Genomic DNA, 17,313 nt, shown 5'->3' on the forward strand with positions numbered 1-17,313 from the left:
CAACCTGGCGCTAGCTCACGACCCCTGGACCGGCCAACCTGGCGCTAGCTCACGGTCCTTATGTGTACACTAGTCCGAGTAGGATTTACTGACCTACTGGGATCCAAATTCGATTTAATTGGTTGACATAGCCAACAGATAGGCAATCATAAAACAAAACATGGCATGACAACTCATTCAAAATAACCATGTTTTCACATAAAACACGCTTGTAAAGAACGAAGAGAAAGGCCCACCTCAATTGCTTAAACTCTTGCAAACGAGTGCTTTCCTGTCCTGAGATTACTCGTCGAGCGACGACGTTCCTTTACAAAATTAATATACTTAAATTAGGCTTTAAGTAATCACTTATCTTGCATGTATGCATGCCTAAGCGTGTGCTCTTTATTTCTTCTTTCTTTCTAAATTTTAAATTATGAAATCCTTAATTAAATCAATGATTTAATTTATTCGGAGTCTTGCCGAACTTCTCGGGTATAATAAATTCTTGGATTATCTTAAGTATTTTGAAATACTTTCTGTGACTGATGAAATTCTCATCTAATTATTTACTGAGTACTATTCAACACGGCTTAATGATTTCTCTTCTTCCGTGGCTTAGGAAAAAATTCTCTACTTTAAATCCTGAATTTATTTCGAGCGATGGCCCATCAAATTTAATTAAAATGGTCCAACGAGTATTAGAAACAAGGCCCAGATTTACTGTAGTGGCCCAAATCTCTATATCTCTTCTTCTCTCTTTTTTTTTCATCACTGTAGGCCCAAGAGGATTTTTCTAGCCCAAAATTTAAACGAAGGGGTCTAATTTGTTTTTTTAAAAAAACACTCTCCCTTCCCCCACATCGGCTGTTCTATCTCTTTTCTTCATTTTCTCCCCAAATTGAAATGGGGAGCCCTGGATTCCAAACCCCACCGCCACCTCATGTTACCATCTCCGTCGCCTCCGCCGCCGTTCACCAATGCATTCCTCTCTATCTCTCTTCGTTAATCTCTCCTTCACCGCCACCATCTATCCTTCATCTTTCTCTTATTCATTCTAATTATCAATTTTGGGGAGTCCTAATTGAAAAGACGCGGCGGCTCCTACTGCTCTCACCGACGAAGTCGGCGCTGCCGCCTATCCCTCGCAGCGCTGCCACCTCTGTTCTCACAGCAGGAATCGCGGCTGCCCTTCGAGCTGTTGACGGTGGCAGCTCGCGCCAGCCAGTGAGCGTCGTCTTCGCCGCTGTTTTCCATAACCTCCGTCGGGCTCGCCGCCGAGCAGCTCCTACCAGCGGCTGCTTGTCATCGTATAGGGTTCGGATCAGCTGTTGTTCGAGAGCTTGGAAGCTGCTCGCCGCCGCCGGTTCGTCACCGGTCAGCCCCTCGAATTAAGCTAAGTCCCCCTATCTCCTTCTTGTCTATTAAGCTTTTAGTTTCTGGGCTGTAGCTTTGTTCTTAAGATGTTGGCTACTTGTTTTTTTTCGAGAGATGGCTTATGGTTTCATAACTCATTTTTGCACTTTATTCACATGCTAGCTACCGATCTAAGGTCTCATATATGGTGCTAAGATTTCCAAGCTATACATGTGGGATTTCTAATGTGATGCAGAGGAAAGTATGTTGGTTACCTTGTTGTCTGTGGAAACTGCCATTGCCTCTCCACTTCTTGCTTCTCCTCACTCTCAACTTACACTCTGTTTTTACTAGAGGTTTCAAAGTATGAGGGAAAGGGGAAAGTTGTGGAATGTGGGGTGGCTTTTATAGGCAAGAACGCGTACTCGTGAAGCATTAATTTGGGATGCTGTATACTTTGTTTCTTCCCGCAGAACTCACTCTTTTTCTGGGCTAGTGCAGTCACTTTAACTGCAAGTGCACCACAAGGCTGTGCAGAGGCTGGTATCTGGGGGTACAACTGCCGGATGTAGCCTTGCAGGGATCCTGCAGCTACTGGATGGGTTCTGCCGGCTGGACTTGCCCTTTTCCAGCCCATCTTTCTCTCATTTTTCTAAAAGGTAAGGTCCCTCTCCCCTTTTCTAATATAGGGTGTTAGTTTGTCTTTTATTCCATGCATCTCACTTCCCTTTATGTGCGTTTCTGGCAGGGATCGAGGCTGGCTACAGATGACTCATTATCCAACGTTCCAGCCCATCGAGCCTCTCCGAAACTGGGCCGAGACGGCTCGCGCTGAAGGCCGAGGAAATTCTCTAGGAACTCTTGATTGTAATAGAGTAGCTCGATTTAAGTTTCTCTCTTTTTCTTTACTCAACATGTGTAGAGTCTATTGAAATTAATGTGTTTCTGTTTTCCTTTGTTCTCTTTGAACATTTGTAAGCTTAGACTTTAGCTCGAAATGCTAAAATGTTGTGTTGCTCAAGAAATAAATAAGTATTATTTCTTTCTCTTTATTTAAATTTCTAGTGTTTATTTCATAATTTTCGAGAATCTAGGTTTCGGCTATTACAATATAGTATACTTTAGCCAGCTCAGACATGTAAACTTCTAGTAGCCATCTATCATGTTTAAATTTTCAAATTTGCCTTTGAGTAAACTAGTAAGCTTTTTTTTATACTCTGAGTAAAGTAAATAGCCACTTGACTTTAGCGTTGCAAAGTTAACTTTATACTAATATAGTTTGACCTATTACAATTTACAACTTACAAACCCCATTTTGGTTATACTCTATTGATAATGTCTCTTTTTTCAGATTGTTTTGATAAAATATTAAATATTCATACCTATACAATAAACAAACATATAGTATCTGATTTTAAAATTTGAGCCAATAAAGAAATTCTAATATATAAGGAAAATATTTAATTTTGCTGTCTTGCATAGTGTAGACTTCTATATATATTGTACACTAAGCATTACTATATCTTAATTTATGAAATGACTGATATAATTGTCCTTCTTTATTCAATGAACACAAATTTATGAATTTTTCTTTACACTTAATATTGTTATTTTCAAACTAGGGTATAAAGCGGGATTAAATAAATATATAAAAGCATACATCTTTTCAGTTATTTATGACTTTTTATTTATGAATTATTGGAAATATGATTTAAATTGATAATTCAAATTCGAACAAGAAAGGGTCCACAGCTAGACAAAATTAAAAATTATTAGTAGCCGTTTAGTAACACAATTAAATAATTTAACATTTACACCTTTTGACATACCCCAATTCAAATTCAAAATCCCGGAGCGCGATCTCATCTCAGCCGTTCATCTTTTCCCCCTTTGCCTTTTCGATCTCATCTTAGCCGTCCATCTTAGCTCCCCCTTACAAAATTTGAATTTTCCCAACAGTAGTCGCTCACTGAGAGAGAGAGAGAGAGAGAGCGAGAATTCTGCATCTGTATCTAATTCAAATGGGATGAAATTAGTAGTGGTGATTTTGAATTGATACTTTCTCTATGAGCAATCACTAATCTCAGCAAGAAACAGATTTCTTCATCTCTCTCTCATCTCACAACCAGAAGAAACAATAACAACCTTTCACCGTGCTGGAATCCTTTTCCTCACTTCCTCTGCCAGGTTGGATTCGCCGCTCAATTTTAATTTGAATTGAAATGTTCAGTCTTTGAGCTTTTAGTATATAGAGAGCTTATTCCTGCCCTAGTTTTATCGTTTTTCTCTGTGGGGGTTACGGTAGAATGTTGAGGGACTTCAAATTCTTGCGCCGCAATCCGGCCAAGAATGCCAATGCAGAGGAAGTCGAGAATGTGCCTCCGAATTCTTGGGATTCGGTGAACCCTCAGATAAGCACAGAACCCTCACGGCCCCCTTTCAATGCAATTCTGGATACACGGATCCCCAAGAGCGTTCCAGATCAGGATATCAACAGGCCCACTCGAGCTGACAGAACTCCAGCAAAGGCAAAACGAAAATATTCAGATACATCAATGCCCCTCCGCACACCAGAGAAATATGGGGCAATGTCTAGAACTCGGTACAATTGGGCTCAGAAGAGTGAGAATCCATCAAATGATGCTGTTGTGGAGCTGAAGGAGGATGGCCGAGTAGCATCAAATGCGAATACTCCACGTTCTACGAGGACAGGTGCCAGAGGTACCTTGAGTTATTCGGAGTGTAATTCTCTTCAGTCTACGCCTACTAAGAGTGTGAGCAAGCCTCCAAATCCGGGTTTTTCTATGCCTAGTGGTTCTAGGACAGTCTGCAGCAACATGAGTGCCAGGATGGGTAACTATGCTGCATTGTCTAAAGGGATCCTGAGCTCTAGTAACACAACAACGGCTGTTAACACTGTGGAAGTCCCTTATTTCGAGCTCAAAGAAGATCCTTCATTCTGGATGGAGCACAATGTGCAAGTAAGTTACTTCTCTTTCCAGTTGTGTTGTTGAAGAATGCTTTTCAACTGATAATAGTCTGATATTCTGCCTAATTTCATGCTACTGATTTATTATCTTCTAAAAATTTGAATCTTCAGGTCTTGATTCGTGTACGGCCACTGAATAACATGGAGAAAAGCAGTTTTGGTTTCAGTAGATGCTTGAAGCAGGAGACTGCACAAAGCATAACCTGGATCGGGCAGCCTGAGACGCGGTTTATGTTTGATCATGTAGCATGTGAAGGGATAGACCAGGTTTATTATTGACTGATTACAAATGAATTTGGTGATGGAAATGGTTGACTAATGCTTTTTATATGCAGGAAACACTTTTTAGGATGGTTGGCTTGCCCATGGTAGAGAATTGCTTGTCTGGATACAATAGCTGCATGTTTGCATACGGACAGGTAATGCTTTAACATACACATTCCTTTTCTGATGGTCCGGTCTGTCTACTTTCTTGAATCATTTGCTGCCAAACTTTGCTTCTGGTTGAACTGTATCAAATATTGTCATCTCTTACTTCAGTATTAGTTCTCATTATAATATTTGAACATGTAGACGGGTAGTGGGAAGACTCATACAATGCTTGGCGAGATTGATGACCTGGAAGTCAAGCCTAGTACAAACCGGGGAATGACCCCTCGCATATTTGAATTTTTGTTTGCCAGGATTAGAGCGGTAACCAAGATTGTTTTACTTTATTTGTTTTGATGTTTTGGTGTGTGTGAAAGTTGCTTCCTGATACAAAAAATTGAAATGATGCCTTCTCAATATAGGAAGAAGAAAGCCGTAGAGATGAGCAACTAAAGTACATTTGCAAATGCTCTTTTCTTGAGATTTACAATGAACAAATTACTGACCTTCTTGATCCTTCATCCTCAAATTTAATGGTACTTCCACTCTCCAATAGGTTGATTTCCCCGTGTGATATTATATGAATGCAATTGGTAATGACTTTTTTCTTTTGTATAAGTTACGCGAGGACATGAAAAAAGGCGTGTATGTTGAAAATCTATCAGAATTTGAAGTCCACACGGTCGGAGACATTCTGCAGCTTTTGACTCAGGTAATCATACTCCTAGTATTATTTTTTGCCTTTTAGTTTGTTATGTTTCACACTTTCTTTAAGGATTCATACTTGCATCCTCGTGAATGTTTCTGCAGAATGTAATTAGGAATTAATTTTCGTGTCTATGTCTTAGGGTGCATCAAATAGGAGAGTTGCAGCGACAAATATGAACAGAGAAAGCAGCCGTTCACACAGTGTTTTTACATGTGTGATTGAAAGTAAGTGGGAGAAGGACTCTGCGACCAACTTCCGTTTCGCCAGGCTGAATCTCGTTGATCTTGCTGGTTCTGAAAGGTATCAAGTATTCTTTAACTGAATGTTGGTGGAGTAATGAATTATGGTTCAAAACTGTATATCATTTTAATGTTGCAATTCCCAACAGGCAAAAGTCCTCCGGTGCCGAGGGAGAGCGCCTGAAAGAAGCTGCAAGTATCAATAAATCATTGTCAACGCTAGGGTATTATATTGTTTTTGAGCATGTTAAAATAGGATATTTTCTGTTTTTTCTCGTCTTCCTTTTGCTTTGACATGGATGAATATTCTTCTTGCTTTTCAGTCACGTGATTATGGTCTTAGTGGATGTAGCACATGGAAGACCAAGACATGTTCCTTATAGAGATTCAAGATTGACATTTCTCCTCCAGGTGACGAATTAGTTTGTATTATCGAATTATCACAAAGTGTACAAAATGTTCTCCTATGGTTCTTAACTGAAATGGAATAACAGGACTCTCTTGGCGGAAACTCAAAAACAATGATAATAGCTAATGTCAGCCCATCTATCTGGTAAAATATCAACTTCCTGGAGTTACCATATTCCTTGTTTACGTATCTCGATAAGCATTTGTGTGTTGGTTTAAATTTTCAATTGTCCCTTTCTTTTGTCTGCTATGAATCTTAAATCTCAATTAATCTACAGCTCTGCAGCTGAAACCTTGAATACATTGAAGTTCGCTCAACGAGCAAAACTGATTCAGAACAATGTAAGCTTCTTAACACCCACAGAAAAAAGTGGGTCACTTTGGACGTAAATGAATAATGCTTGTACATGCTGTTTCGGCATATTTTTCATGATACAGGCTATCATCAATGAAGATTTATCTGGAGATGTTGTTGCTTTGAAACATCAGATACATTTGTTGAAGGTCAAACTAGCTTCATATGGTTTCAACTGTACAGAAATTAGTCTGACAATTATTTTACAACTAAACTTATAATTTTTTATTTAACAGGAGGAACTGTCTGCCCTCAAACGTGAAAGGGTAAATCGTTCACTGTTGTTTAGCCCTGCCAATGATCTAGACTCAAAAATCAATGAAGAGGATGATTCAAATGGAGGAGGAATTTCACAGACACACATGGGAAATTTGCTTGGAAATGAATCTGAGGGAGTTATCAGAGTATCTAGTAAACAGGTTAGAAGTGCCTCACTATCTTGCAAAAAAATGTATTGTCCCTTTCAGAATTCCAGAACTAAGTTTAAGGATTTTAATTTGCATAAGTTTTGTATTTGACATATGTTCTTGTGGACTCATTAACTTGTCTCACATGTCTTAAGTGCACTAAATCATGTTCTACATCCCTGATTTCAAGAGTTATGCAAGACAACAATGCCCATCACAACCTTTCTCCAGATGATATCTCTTGTTAGATTGAATAGATTTGTCACAATGGTCTGGAACTTGTAACCTTTTATACTATGTTGGTTTTGAATTCGCTTTCTTTTTTCCTTAACCTCTGACATTAGTCTCAGATATCAATGTTGATGCACATGATTCTGTTTCTTCAGTCTACGTACGCTTATGCATAACTTATGCTCTCCTACTCTTTGTCGTTTTTGTTACAGTTAAAATCCTTGGAAACTACACTTGCTGGTTCCCTAAGGAGGGAAAGAATGGCAGAAACTTCAGTAACTCAATATGAAGCTGAGATTGAGCAGTTGAACCGCCTTGTATATTTCACCCCTCTTTTTGTGCTTCAACTAGCATCCGTTTAAAAGAGTGTAAACTGATTAATTTCTTTAACACATTGCTTTTCAGGTTAGTCAAAGGGAAGAGGACACTAGGTGCACAAAAATGATGTTAAAGTTTAGAGAAGACAAAATTCAAAGAATGGAGTCTCTTGTTAGTGGTTTGATGTCAGCAGATGACTATTTAAGGGAAGAAAACAATGCACTTTCTGAAGAAATTCAGCTCCTGCAGTCAAGACTTGACAAAAATCCTGAAGTCACACGATTTGCAGCTGAAAATATTAGGCTTTTAGAACAAGTTCGGCAGTATGTGTTGCTAATCATTATGTCTTATGTTAGGTTATTTTAAACACTTGTTCATTTTAAAAATGAAAATTCTGTTGTTGGATCATTCAGGTTTCAAGATTTCTATGGAGAAGGGGAGAGAGAAATGCTGATAAAAGAAGTATCTGAACTACGAAATCAGGTATATTTACTACAAAAGTGTCTCATGTCTTGTACTTCTCAAATAGTAACCTCTAATAACTGATTTTATTTTTTATGACAGCTTGCGTTCTTCCTCGATGGTAATCTCAAGCAATCTAATCACCTCAAAGTGAAGGTGACATACCGCAAACCTCTCTCTATAAATCTTGTTTCAAGCTAAAGCTAGTTTATAACTAAGACTGAGTGAATCAGTTCTTCGAAAACCATTTCTAAGAAAAGTTCTTAAGAAACCTTAATATTGCTGTTTCTATTCTGCAACAGGATTCTAATAACGAAAATGGCTTGCTTCAAGTGGAGGTTTGTCTTCTCTTATATCTAATTAAGCTTAGGCTTTAAAGTTTACCATAAATCATGCTCCTTAATATAAATTTGTCTTACAGTTCCAGAAAACTCTTTCTGACCTAAATGAAAGCAAGATCAAGCTTAACAGTATCCTGGAAGAAAATACCAAGCTCCATAGGTAACTCATTAGACTCATATCTAGATTTCCTCTGGCCATTATGATCTCACTTCTTAAGTCATATTCTTATGCTAATCTTTTGCAGACAAATTGAAGAGTTGCGCGCTTCATCAAATGCTGAAATTATTTATTCCCAAGAACATGATTGCAGCACAGAAGTTATTAAGGTACGGTAACAGGATGCCAATATTAGTGTAACTAAGATAAAGAACAGAAATAGTAGTAGTAAAGAATCTTCCTTTTATATCGATGTATCATTAGGTGATCTAATTGGCATTGCTCAAATATGAATCTACCTCAGTAGTGAAGCTACATTTCAGTTATTTAATTAACATACCTGTCTTTATTTCAGGAATCCATAGTAGAAGTTCCTCTTTCTTCTGATCAGGAAACAATGACCAACGGGAGAGAGAAGGATGGAACAACATGTGGGAGTCTCCGGATGAGTGCAGAAGGCATCATGGATTTACAACTGGAGCTGGATATTCTGAAAATCATTCTAGAAGAGGAGAGGCTGTATCATTCAGAACAAGAGGAAACAGCCAAATCTCTACACCAAGAACTTCAGTTCTCAAAGGAAATGGTTGCCTCAGTCACTAAAGAGTATGAAAAACTGCAGGAAGAGCTCAATACTGCAAAATTGGTTGTTGAAGCTCTTGAGTCTGAACAAATTCAGTCCATTAATGAGATAGAAGATCTCAGAAGCACTAATGAGCGTTTTGGAGAAATGTTAAACGAGAAGGAGCTTGAAATTTCTTATTTAAAGAATCAAGCATCTTGTAAAGAGCTCAAAGATCTCTCATTGTATAAGTCTTCAGAGAAGGATGTCTCTCCTTTAGAACTGAAGTTGAAGAAGATGCATGCATCTCTTGAAATGGCTAAGAGAATGAATGCTATGTATCAAAATGATCTTGCATATCAAGCGTCTGATCAGGACGAAATGGAGGAAGTTCGAAAGCAGGTAGAAGGGGAAACTGCGCAGGTGATTGTTTGCTTGCAAGAGGAACTTTCTGGCCTTCAACAGGAAGTCCATGAGAGTAAAATGAAGGAGATGGAAACAAGTGACAGGTTCGCCCAACTTCAAACTGAAATGCAGATTATGGAGGAAAATTTACGTTCAAGGAATGAAGACAATGCAAAATATTCTGAATTGCTTGAAGACAAAGAAAAGCAATTGAGAATACTGACTGAAGAATGGAATTTAGTTACCGGTGAAATCGAAGGTATTCTCGCTGATGGGAGTGCAGCTCTTAATGATGCATCTGACCAGACTGATCTTATCTCCAGATCATTCCATCATAAAAGAAGTTTGATCTCTCAACAGTTTGGAAGAATAAAGCAATATGTATATGAAAAGGAGTTACTTATTAACGAGCTTAATCAATTTTTAAAGGATGCTGTTGATAGAAAAGATGACTTGGAGCGCATGCTGAGGTCTCTTAGAGGGGCAACAGTGGTTATGACTGAGACTCATCAAAAAGAGTGCAGCGAGAAGGATAAAGAAATTCTCTTCTTAACATCCAACTTAAATAATAAGGCATCCACTGTGGCAGATCTCCAGAACTTAATTAAGCATGGAGAGGATCAGCTCAAAACAGCGTCATCTTGTGCAACAGCTGCTTTGGTTATTGTGAACAGATTGTCGGAGTTGAACTCTAACTATCACAATGATCTGCAAAATCAGGCTTTGGTAATAGATGAAGCAAATGGATTGACTTGCTCTCTCCAAAAGAAACTAGAAGCATCAGAGGAATATTGTGCAAAACTGACTCTTGAACTCTCTGAAGAACGAAAATTGAGGGAAAATCTAGAGGTAAATCTGGAAAAGAATGAAGAAAATAAAATTTCTGAAGCCAGGGAACAACTTCAGGAACTACATTCTGGGGTCTCATCACTAAAGTTATGGATGAACCAGTATGAAATGCAGAGTGGATCTCCTCAGAAAGAAAAAGAATCGGAGATGCCTATCTGTTCTGCTAGCAATGCATGTGAATCTCGGGTATGTAAATGTTACTGTGATTCAAATTTCCCATAGAGCCTCAACTTTTTTTTAATCTCTAACTGACTAGTTACATATTGTTGCAGACAGGTACAAGAATAGTGCAAGATTTCAATGATGTAAGGTCTAGTAATAATGGTGGTGTGGAAACTGAGTTTGAAATTACTTTGCATAGCTCAATCAGGAGAGATCCTGCTATAATTCTCTTGAAGAAAGAGATAAAATGTGCCCTTAAAAGTTTAAAAGAAGTGCAAGCCCAGATGGATAAAATGCAATCTGAAAAAGAAGAAATTTTGGCGTCTGAGAGATGTAATCAGAAGAGCATTGAGTCTCTTCTAAATCAGACAGTTGTCTTTAGAGACGCAATGAATGATTTTGAAGGTGTATTTGAGCTCAAAATAAGTGCTGTAGATGGTAAGATACGGAGAATGGAAGAAGCAGTACAAGAATCTTTTGATTCATGGTTCCGGCAAACAGAGGTAGGATGTTTAGTTCATAGTCTATGTTTTCAGAGTTTATATGCACTGTGATATCATGCTTCTCTAGTGTTTTTCTGCTTTGTGAATATCTATATGTAACAATCCATCATACTTTAACAACCTCACAGCACTTCAGTAACATCTAAGCAGTGACTATGAGTCTGTTGACTGAATTTTAGGGAAAATCTATTATAAATAGAACCATTAGTCTTTCTACTAATGGCACCACATATACGATTATATATTATGGACTCACAGCCTCTTCCACAGTTCCACTAAGTCATTGGATCCCATTTTTGCAGTTACTGGAAGATGAGCTTGATGATGCTAAACTCGTTGCTGCTCAGAAAACCATTGAAGCTTCATGCATTCTTAAGAAATTTGAAGAGGTCCAGGACACAGTGAAAGAAGCAGACATAATGATAAATGAGTTGGTGATAGCTAATGAAGCCTTGAAGCTTAGTGCTCATGATACAAAAGGAAAGGAAAATAAATTTAGCGATGAGATGACGAAACTCAAGAAAGAAATCCAAAGCCTGAAACTGTCCAATAATCTGATAGATCAGAATTATGTGGAACTGGAGAAAAAGTATGATGCTGATTTTTTCATCATGAAGAGGATGATTTCTGAACTTGAGGATGTTATTTTAGAAGTCCAGTCCACTTCGATGGAAGAGTGGATGTCTGTGGCATCGGATTTCCTCAGTGTGAAGTGTCAAATTCATGAATCGACTGAATCCATTAGAAAGATACTAGAGGAGGTTTGGTCAGAGATTATTTCCAAGGACTGTGCCGTATCCGTGTTGCATCTTTGCCACATGGGAATTCTCTTGGAAACTGCGAATGGACTAAATGCAGAAAATGGTCTCCTGCACCATGGTTTATGTGAGTCAAACTCCTCTATTTCAGAACTTCGGGAGCATAATTTCAGATCAAGAAGGGAGCTTGAAATGTGCAGAGTTTTGAAAGGCAAGTTGTTATCAGATATCAAGACAGGTTTTGATCGCATATCAAGTAAAGTTGATGAAACTGGGGAAGTCACTCTTAAACTTACCTCTTTCAAAAAGAAGATACAGGATCTGCAGTATCAGGAGGAGGTGATGCTGCAAAGGTCGAATGACATTGGATCCGAACTAACCGTGCTAATGAAGGAGCTTGATCTCAGCAACAAACAGGCATTGGCTTCTATTATGGACCAGGATAAACTACTGAAGGAGAAAGATGAATTACTTCAGTATCAAGAGGAAAATTTCATGCTAAAACTGTTGGCAAAAGATTTTGAACTGTTAATTCTTTCAGATGAGTCAAAGCAGATGTGTCTTCTGAAAGAAGATGCAAACGATGCTTTAGTTAGTACCCTTGAAGTCCTTGAAAATTTTAAGAAGGAAATAGTGTTTGTGAGCTTAGATGCTTCTTCCAGTGAATTGATACTGCATGATGAGGAATCTAGGAATGAAAAATTAGCCGAAAATGTTAGGATCAAGGAAATTGTTATGGAAATATCTTGTAGTCGTATCTCTGAACTTCAGCAGCAAATACGAAATCTACAGAATGATATCTGTCTGCAGGATATGGAATCACAGAGACTCCAAATTGAACTGGCAAGGAGAGATGAAGAACATGGCAGAATGAGCTGCCTTGAGAAAGAGAATGAAAGCCTGTTGCTTCATCTAAGCAACTGTAAGGCAGACTATGAAGTATTACATCAGGAGTTGGAGGATAGGAAGGTTGAATTTGAAGCCTCAGCTAGAAACACCCACAGCATTGAAGTTGGAAATCAGAGACTACAAGATAATGTTTCAGTGTTGGAGAATACCATTGCCAAGTTGGAGGAAGATCTAATTTCGGCCAGGGTGCAAATCAGAAACCTTGAACTTTCTCAAGATTCTGTTCAAGATGACTTGTGCTTTAGAATCCAGGATTTGGAAAGGCAACTGGGTGAAGTCAATTCCTTGAAAGAAGAGCACACACATTTGAGACGTGAATTGAGCCTTAAAGAGATTAAAGAGTCTGAATGCCTCCATGCTATGAATTTAAGAAGTTTGCAGAATATTGATCTGGCTGAAAATGTAGAAAAAGTAAGCTGCAATATCCTCTATGTAATTAAGAAGAAATTGGTTGAGATTGAAGGCATGCTTCAGAAGATAGACCATGAAATGGAGAGGGGAAGCATATTTATCGACCAGTTCCAATATGTGGAGAATCTTTCTAAACAGTTGGATTCTGAAATTCTCTCTCTTCATACAGACTTGTCTAGAAAGGATGATATTCTCAAGGGGCTGTTATTCGACATGACTTTGCTGCAGGAATCTGCTTCCAACAGTAAAGATGAGAAAGACGACAAAGATGGCCTGCTTGCTTCTCTTAAGGCTTTAGAGAAAGATCTTGAATTAAGGTCGCTTGAACTGGAAGAAGTTACTGCAGAGCTAGCCAAAATATCCGCTCGTGAATTGGAACTCAGAAAAGAAAATCAGAGAATAAATTCACTATCCCAAGAAAATGCCGAGCTCTTGGCCGTTTCTCAAGATGCCATTGATGCAAGAAATTCCATGGAGAACGAATTAGTGGAGGCAAGGATCAAAATTGAGAACTTAGAGTTGGAAGTTGCTGAGATGGATATGGCTCTTGTCAATCTGAATAAAAATGCCGAATCATTGAAGATCAACTTAGATACTGTCACCAGTCAAAGAGATGAATTGGACAGTAAAGTTTATACTTTGACCACAGAACTTGAGATGGCGCAATCTCTTGCTGAAGAAAACGAAGCAATAGCTACTGAGGCTCGAGAGGTAAAATCTGTCCTCATATCTATTGTCTAAATAGCTGCTGCTCAGGATACATCTCTCTAATATGTATTGATATGTTTTGGCTTTTTTAATGGCAGATAGCCGAATCGCAGAAAGTACATGCTGAGGAAAAGGAAGAAGAAGTGAAACTGTTAGAACGGTCCATTGAAGAGCTCGAATGTACTATAAATGTACTCGAGCAAAAGGTTGATCTTGTCAAAGGAGAAGCTGAGAGGCAACGATTGCAGAGAGAGGAACTTGAGCTAGAGCTTCTTGCTTTTAAAGAACACATGCAGAAAGTCAGAAGCGATGATTCTGATGTAAAAAGGTTTGACCGAAAGATTTGCTAGAGCCTGTAAAAATTGGTAGTCATTTTAAATCATCACTAAGTATTGTAAGTAAATGTATTCAGATGTCTAGAAGAAAAAGAGAAGAACCTTCAGGAGGCACATAAACGTGTTCAGCTTCTTGAAACTGAAATAGCTGCTCGAGATGCTGAGGTGATTTGCATAATACTTTATATGATTATATTTAAAATTTTTGAATTAAATGTATTACTCCTCATAACTTTCGAAATTCTAATTTGATTATATTTCTCCTGGACAGATATCCCAATGTAAAGCTCATATATCCGAGCTAAATTTGCAAGCAGAGGCACAGGCTAGTGAATACAAGCAAAAGGTGGGTCTAATTCTCAAAACATGTTTGTTTAAAAGAAATAGGATTGTCCTTCCCATAAAGAGAATACTAACATGAAATGCTCAAATCAGTTCAAGGCATTGGAAGCTATGGTAGAGCAAGTTAAATCCGAAGTTCCTGCGCCTAGCTCAAGTTCATCATCAAACAAAATGGAGAAAATTCCTTCAAAGCCTAGAGGCTCAGGATCCCCTTTTAAATGCATAGGTTTGGGCTTAGTTCAACAAATCAAATCAGAGAAAGACGAAGAGGGAAGACAACGAATAGAGGAACTTGAGGGTCTAGCTGCAAGCAGACAAAAAGAGGTAGCTTGCCCGGGGAATAAACCCCCCTCCCTCAAAACCTAACAACATTACTCAGTGTTCCTCACCTGAAATACATTTCTTTCTGTCCAGATATTCATGCTTAAGGCAAGACTGGCTGCCACAGAAAGTATGACTCATGATGTGATTCGGGATTTACTTGGTGTAAAAATGAACATGAAGAACTATGCTGTAAGTTTGCATTCTGAAAATCGTGAATTAATTGTTTCCGAAGTGTGATTGTCTTATCATAAAGAAGAGGATAAATGTGTCTCAGCACAGATTAATTTGAACTCATTAATAATTTTTTGTCTGTCAGAATTTAGTGGATAATCAGCAGATTCACTCATTAATTGAGGATGCTCAACATCATAACGCTGAAGCTGATGTCAAGGTAAATTTTTTCTCATGTTACCGTATCATGTTTAGAAGATGAATACTTACCTGCCTAGAATTTTGACCGAGTTACTTTTTCAGGATCAGGAAGTTGTTAGTCTGAAGCAGCAGATAAATGAGTTCCTTAAAGAGCGTAATGGGTAATGACATGTCGAATCACTTAGAAGATATATTCTCACTTAGTTGCTAGCTTACACTTGCTTTATCAAAATTTAGATGGCTAGAAGAGATCGAGAGAAAACAGGCTGAACTAATGGCTGCGCTTGTTGCATTGGAAAAATTGCGACAACAAGATCAACGGCTTGCAACTGAAAATGAGATGTTGAAGGTAGAAGCTTTGTTTTGTAATATTACTTAAGAATGTCAGGTTTCCACATTTCGCTAGTTTATTTAATATTCCGCCTGTGGTTTTCTCAGACAGAAAATACTATTCACAAGAAGAGGGTGATGGAACTCGAGGGTGAGATCAAGAAGTTATCAGGCCAGCAAAATATTCAACAGCGCATCCATCACCATGCAAAAATTAAGGCAAGAACTCTTTGACTCTCTTATAACGTACGCGTAATTGACAGAGACTCTGAATATACTTACACATTTGCACATTTGTACTGGAATATAATGTCTGGAAATATCACAGGAAGAAAACAATTCTCTAAGATGTCAAAATGAAGAACTTAGCAACAAGCTGCACAAGACAGAGGCTATTCTTTCACGTGTGAAGGAAGAGCTAGCTCAATTCCGTGTAGCAAATGGTAGAAATGCCTACATTAATTTTGATGAGGAGCAGCTATTGCAAAAGAAGCTGAAGGTTAGCATAGGACGCAAAGTTCTATTCAAATGAAGCAAAGACAGATACACATACAGATAAAATGGAGCCTATTCTAATAATCAGTTCCTTTCTTGAAACAGGAAACTGATGAGGAGAGGCTTCAATTAGCTCAGAAGTTACTAGGATTGTGTACTTCCGTATTAAGGGTAAGATTATTTCTTTGTCTAAAGTTCTAAATCCTCTTCTGTTTTTACTACCGAAGCAAATCCAACAGCGTGATTTACCTCGTTCTTGTGACTTGTAATGGCAGGCTGCTGGAATAACTAGACCATCTTCGGGGATAGGTATATCTGTGGCTGAAGAAGCACTTGAAAAACTTAAGAACAGGGTTATTGCCCTTGAAATGGAACTTGAAGATGCTAAACTCAAGGTACGTATTTGTACCATCTTTGCTGATGGCTTTTGTAAAAGTTCATCCTGTGGTTGTATTTTGCATATCTTTGTTTTATGAATATTGTATGTTCATATTGTATTCCTTGTTTTTTTCTCTAGGTGCGAATCTCAGACGAAAGAATCAGATTGTCTGAGCTGATGCCACAAACTTCTTCACCAGCAGCAGCAAACTCAAGGACAGATGAAAAATGCCCAGAAAGAAAGGGAGCTTCTCAAACTCCATTTCTTTCTGCTTTTGATCGATGAGCTGATGTTCGGAATTAGTTAGCATTTGTAGTTGTGTTTGTAAGTTCTGTAAATAAATACAAATTTTGTATATTGATCATATTCATGCCCCATACATGAATATATGTATATCAAGGGATGATTTGGCGATCTCGCTCCAAATTCATTATCTTTGGTAGAAGACGATACTGAGAGTGAAAAATGGTACTAATAACTAATATGTCTATGTGGATTCTAAATAATTATTTATTAAATCAAGTCGTCACATTTCAATAATTCACTAGTTAAAACAAAAAAATCAATGAAACAACCTAATGCAACTCTTATTTGGCTCACTTAATTTATCTCTATCCTTTTCTTTATAAATTCATATTAATTTCCCACTTTTATCTTTTGACACAAATATATCGTTTTAAAATAATAATAAATAAGTAATAAACTTAGTTTTTCCCCTACGTGTCACCAAAATAAATTCTTTAACGCACCCCTATATATATATATATATATATATATATATATATAGGGTAGTGATCTATGGCAAACACCTCTTAACCAAATAACTAGAGAACAAATAATAGCCACAAGATCAAAAAAATCAAGGGCTAGTATTAATTTTTGAATTTAAGGAGATATTAGTTCACTTAATAAAAAATTTATTCCACAATAACAAGGCGAGGGTATAATTGTCATTGCAGCCAATTTACGTTTGTCATCAATTGAAGAAGCCAATTGAGTTTCTTCTTCATCACAAAAGCTATCTGCTGCGATCACAAAGTCATCTGCTGCAACCAGTTGTTGAAGTGATGGTGGTGGTGCTGCATCCATCACAAACTTATCTGCTGAGACTAGATTTGAAGAAGGAGAAGGTTGTTGATGAATTGACAA

General features: G+C 37.9%; 1 protein-coding gene and 1 long non-coding RNA gene across 3 annotated transcripts; both read left to right on the forward strand.

Moving 5' to 3' along the window:
* Positions 1-386: 386 nt before the first annotated feature.
* On the forward strand, positions 387-2,387 carry LOC121756221. Its single transcript, XR_006040901.1, has 2 exons — positions 387-1,994; positions 2,084-2,387. It is a non-coding gene; the product is annotated as an uncharacterized LOC121756221 (long non-coding RNA).
* Positions 2,388-3,088: 701 nt separating this feature from the next.
* LOC121755640 (kinesin-like protein KIN-12D) lies at positions 3,089-16,578 on the forward strand. Of its 2 annotated transcripts, XM_042150964.1 has the most exons (37): positions 3,089-3,522; positions 3,641-4,316; positions 4,436-4,591; positions 4,660-4,743; positions 4,898-5,017; positions 5,116-5,229; positions 5,313-5,405; positions 5,542-5,702; positions 5,791-5,865; positions 5,965-6,052; positions 6,136-6,194; positions 6,328-6,391; positions 6,488-6,553; positions 6,641-6,823; positions 7,255-7,359; positions 7,448-7,683; positions 7,774-7,843; positions 7,925-7,978; positions 8,125-8,160; positions 8,244-8,323; positions 8,409-8,490; positions 8,676-10,322; positions 10,409-10,801; positions 11,104-13,590; positions 13,686-13,915; positions 14,000-14,087; positions 14,194-14,268; positions 14,358-14,588; positions 14,679-14,777; positions 14,905-14,979; positions 15,063-15,121; positions 15,198-15,309; positions 15,399-15,509; positions 15,619-15,789; positions 15,891-15,956; positions 16,061-16,180; positions 16,303-16,578. In XM_042150964.1, exons 2-37 carry the CDS (start codon positions 3,642-3,644, stop codon positions 16,447-16,449), a joined length of 8,712 nt encoding a protein of 2,903 aa, XP_042006898.1. In that variant the 5' UTR covers positions 3,089-3,522; position 3,641; the 3' UTR covers positions 16,450-16,578. The 2 variants fall into 2 exon arrangements, with proteins under 2 accessions (XP_042006898.1, XP_042006897.1); XM_042150963.1 differs by having other exon boundaries at positions 3,089-4,316.
* The last annotated feature ends 735 nt before the right edge of the window (positions 16,579-17,313 follow it).

The sequence above is a fragment of the Salvia splendens genome, chromosome 11 (assembly GCF_004379255.2).
Source record: "Salvia splendens isolate huo1 chromosome 11, SspV2, whole genome shotgun sequence".
Classification (NCBI taxonomy): Eukaryota; Viridiplantae; Streptophyta; class Magnoliopsida; order Lamiales; family Lamiaceae; genus Salvia; species Salvia splendens.

Excerpts from the sequence above, each read along its gene's own strand:
- LOC121755640 (XM_042150963.1), top strand. The coding sequence starts at position 3,642 with ATGTTGAGGGACTTCAAATTCTTGCGCCGCAATCCGGCCAAGAATGCC. Across the intron at positions 4,317-4,435 it reads GGATGGAGCACAATGTGCAA|GTCTTGATTCGTGTACGGCC; the intron begins GTAAGTTACTTC and ends TTGAATCTTCAG. Across the intron at positions 15,790-15,890 it reads TATTGCAAAAGAAGCTGAAG|GAAACTGATGAGGAGAGGCT; the intron begins GTTAGCATAGGA and ends TTCTTGAAACAG.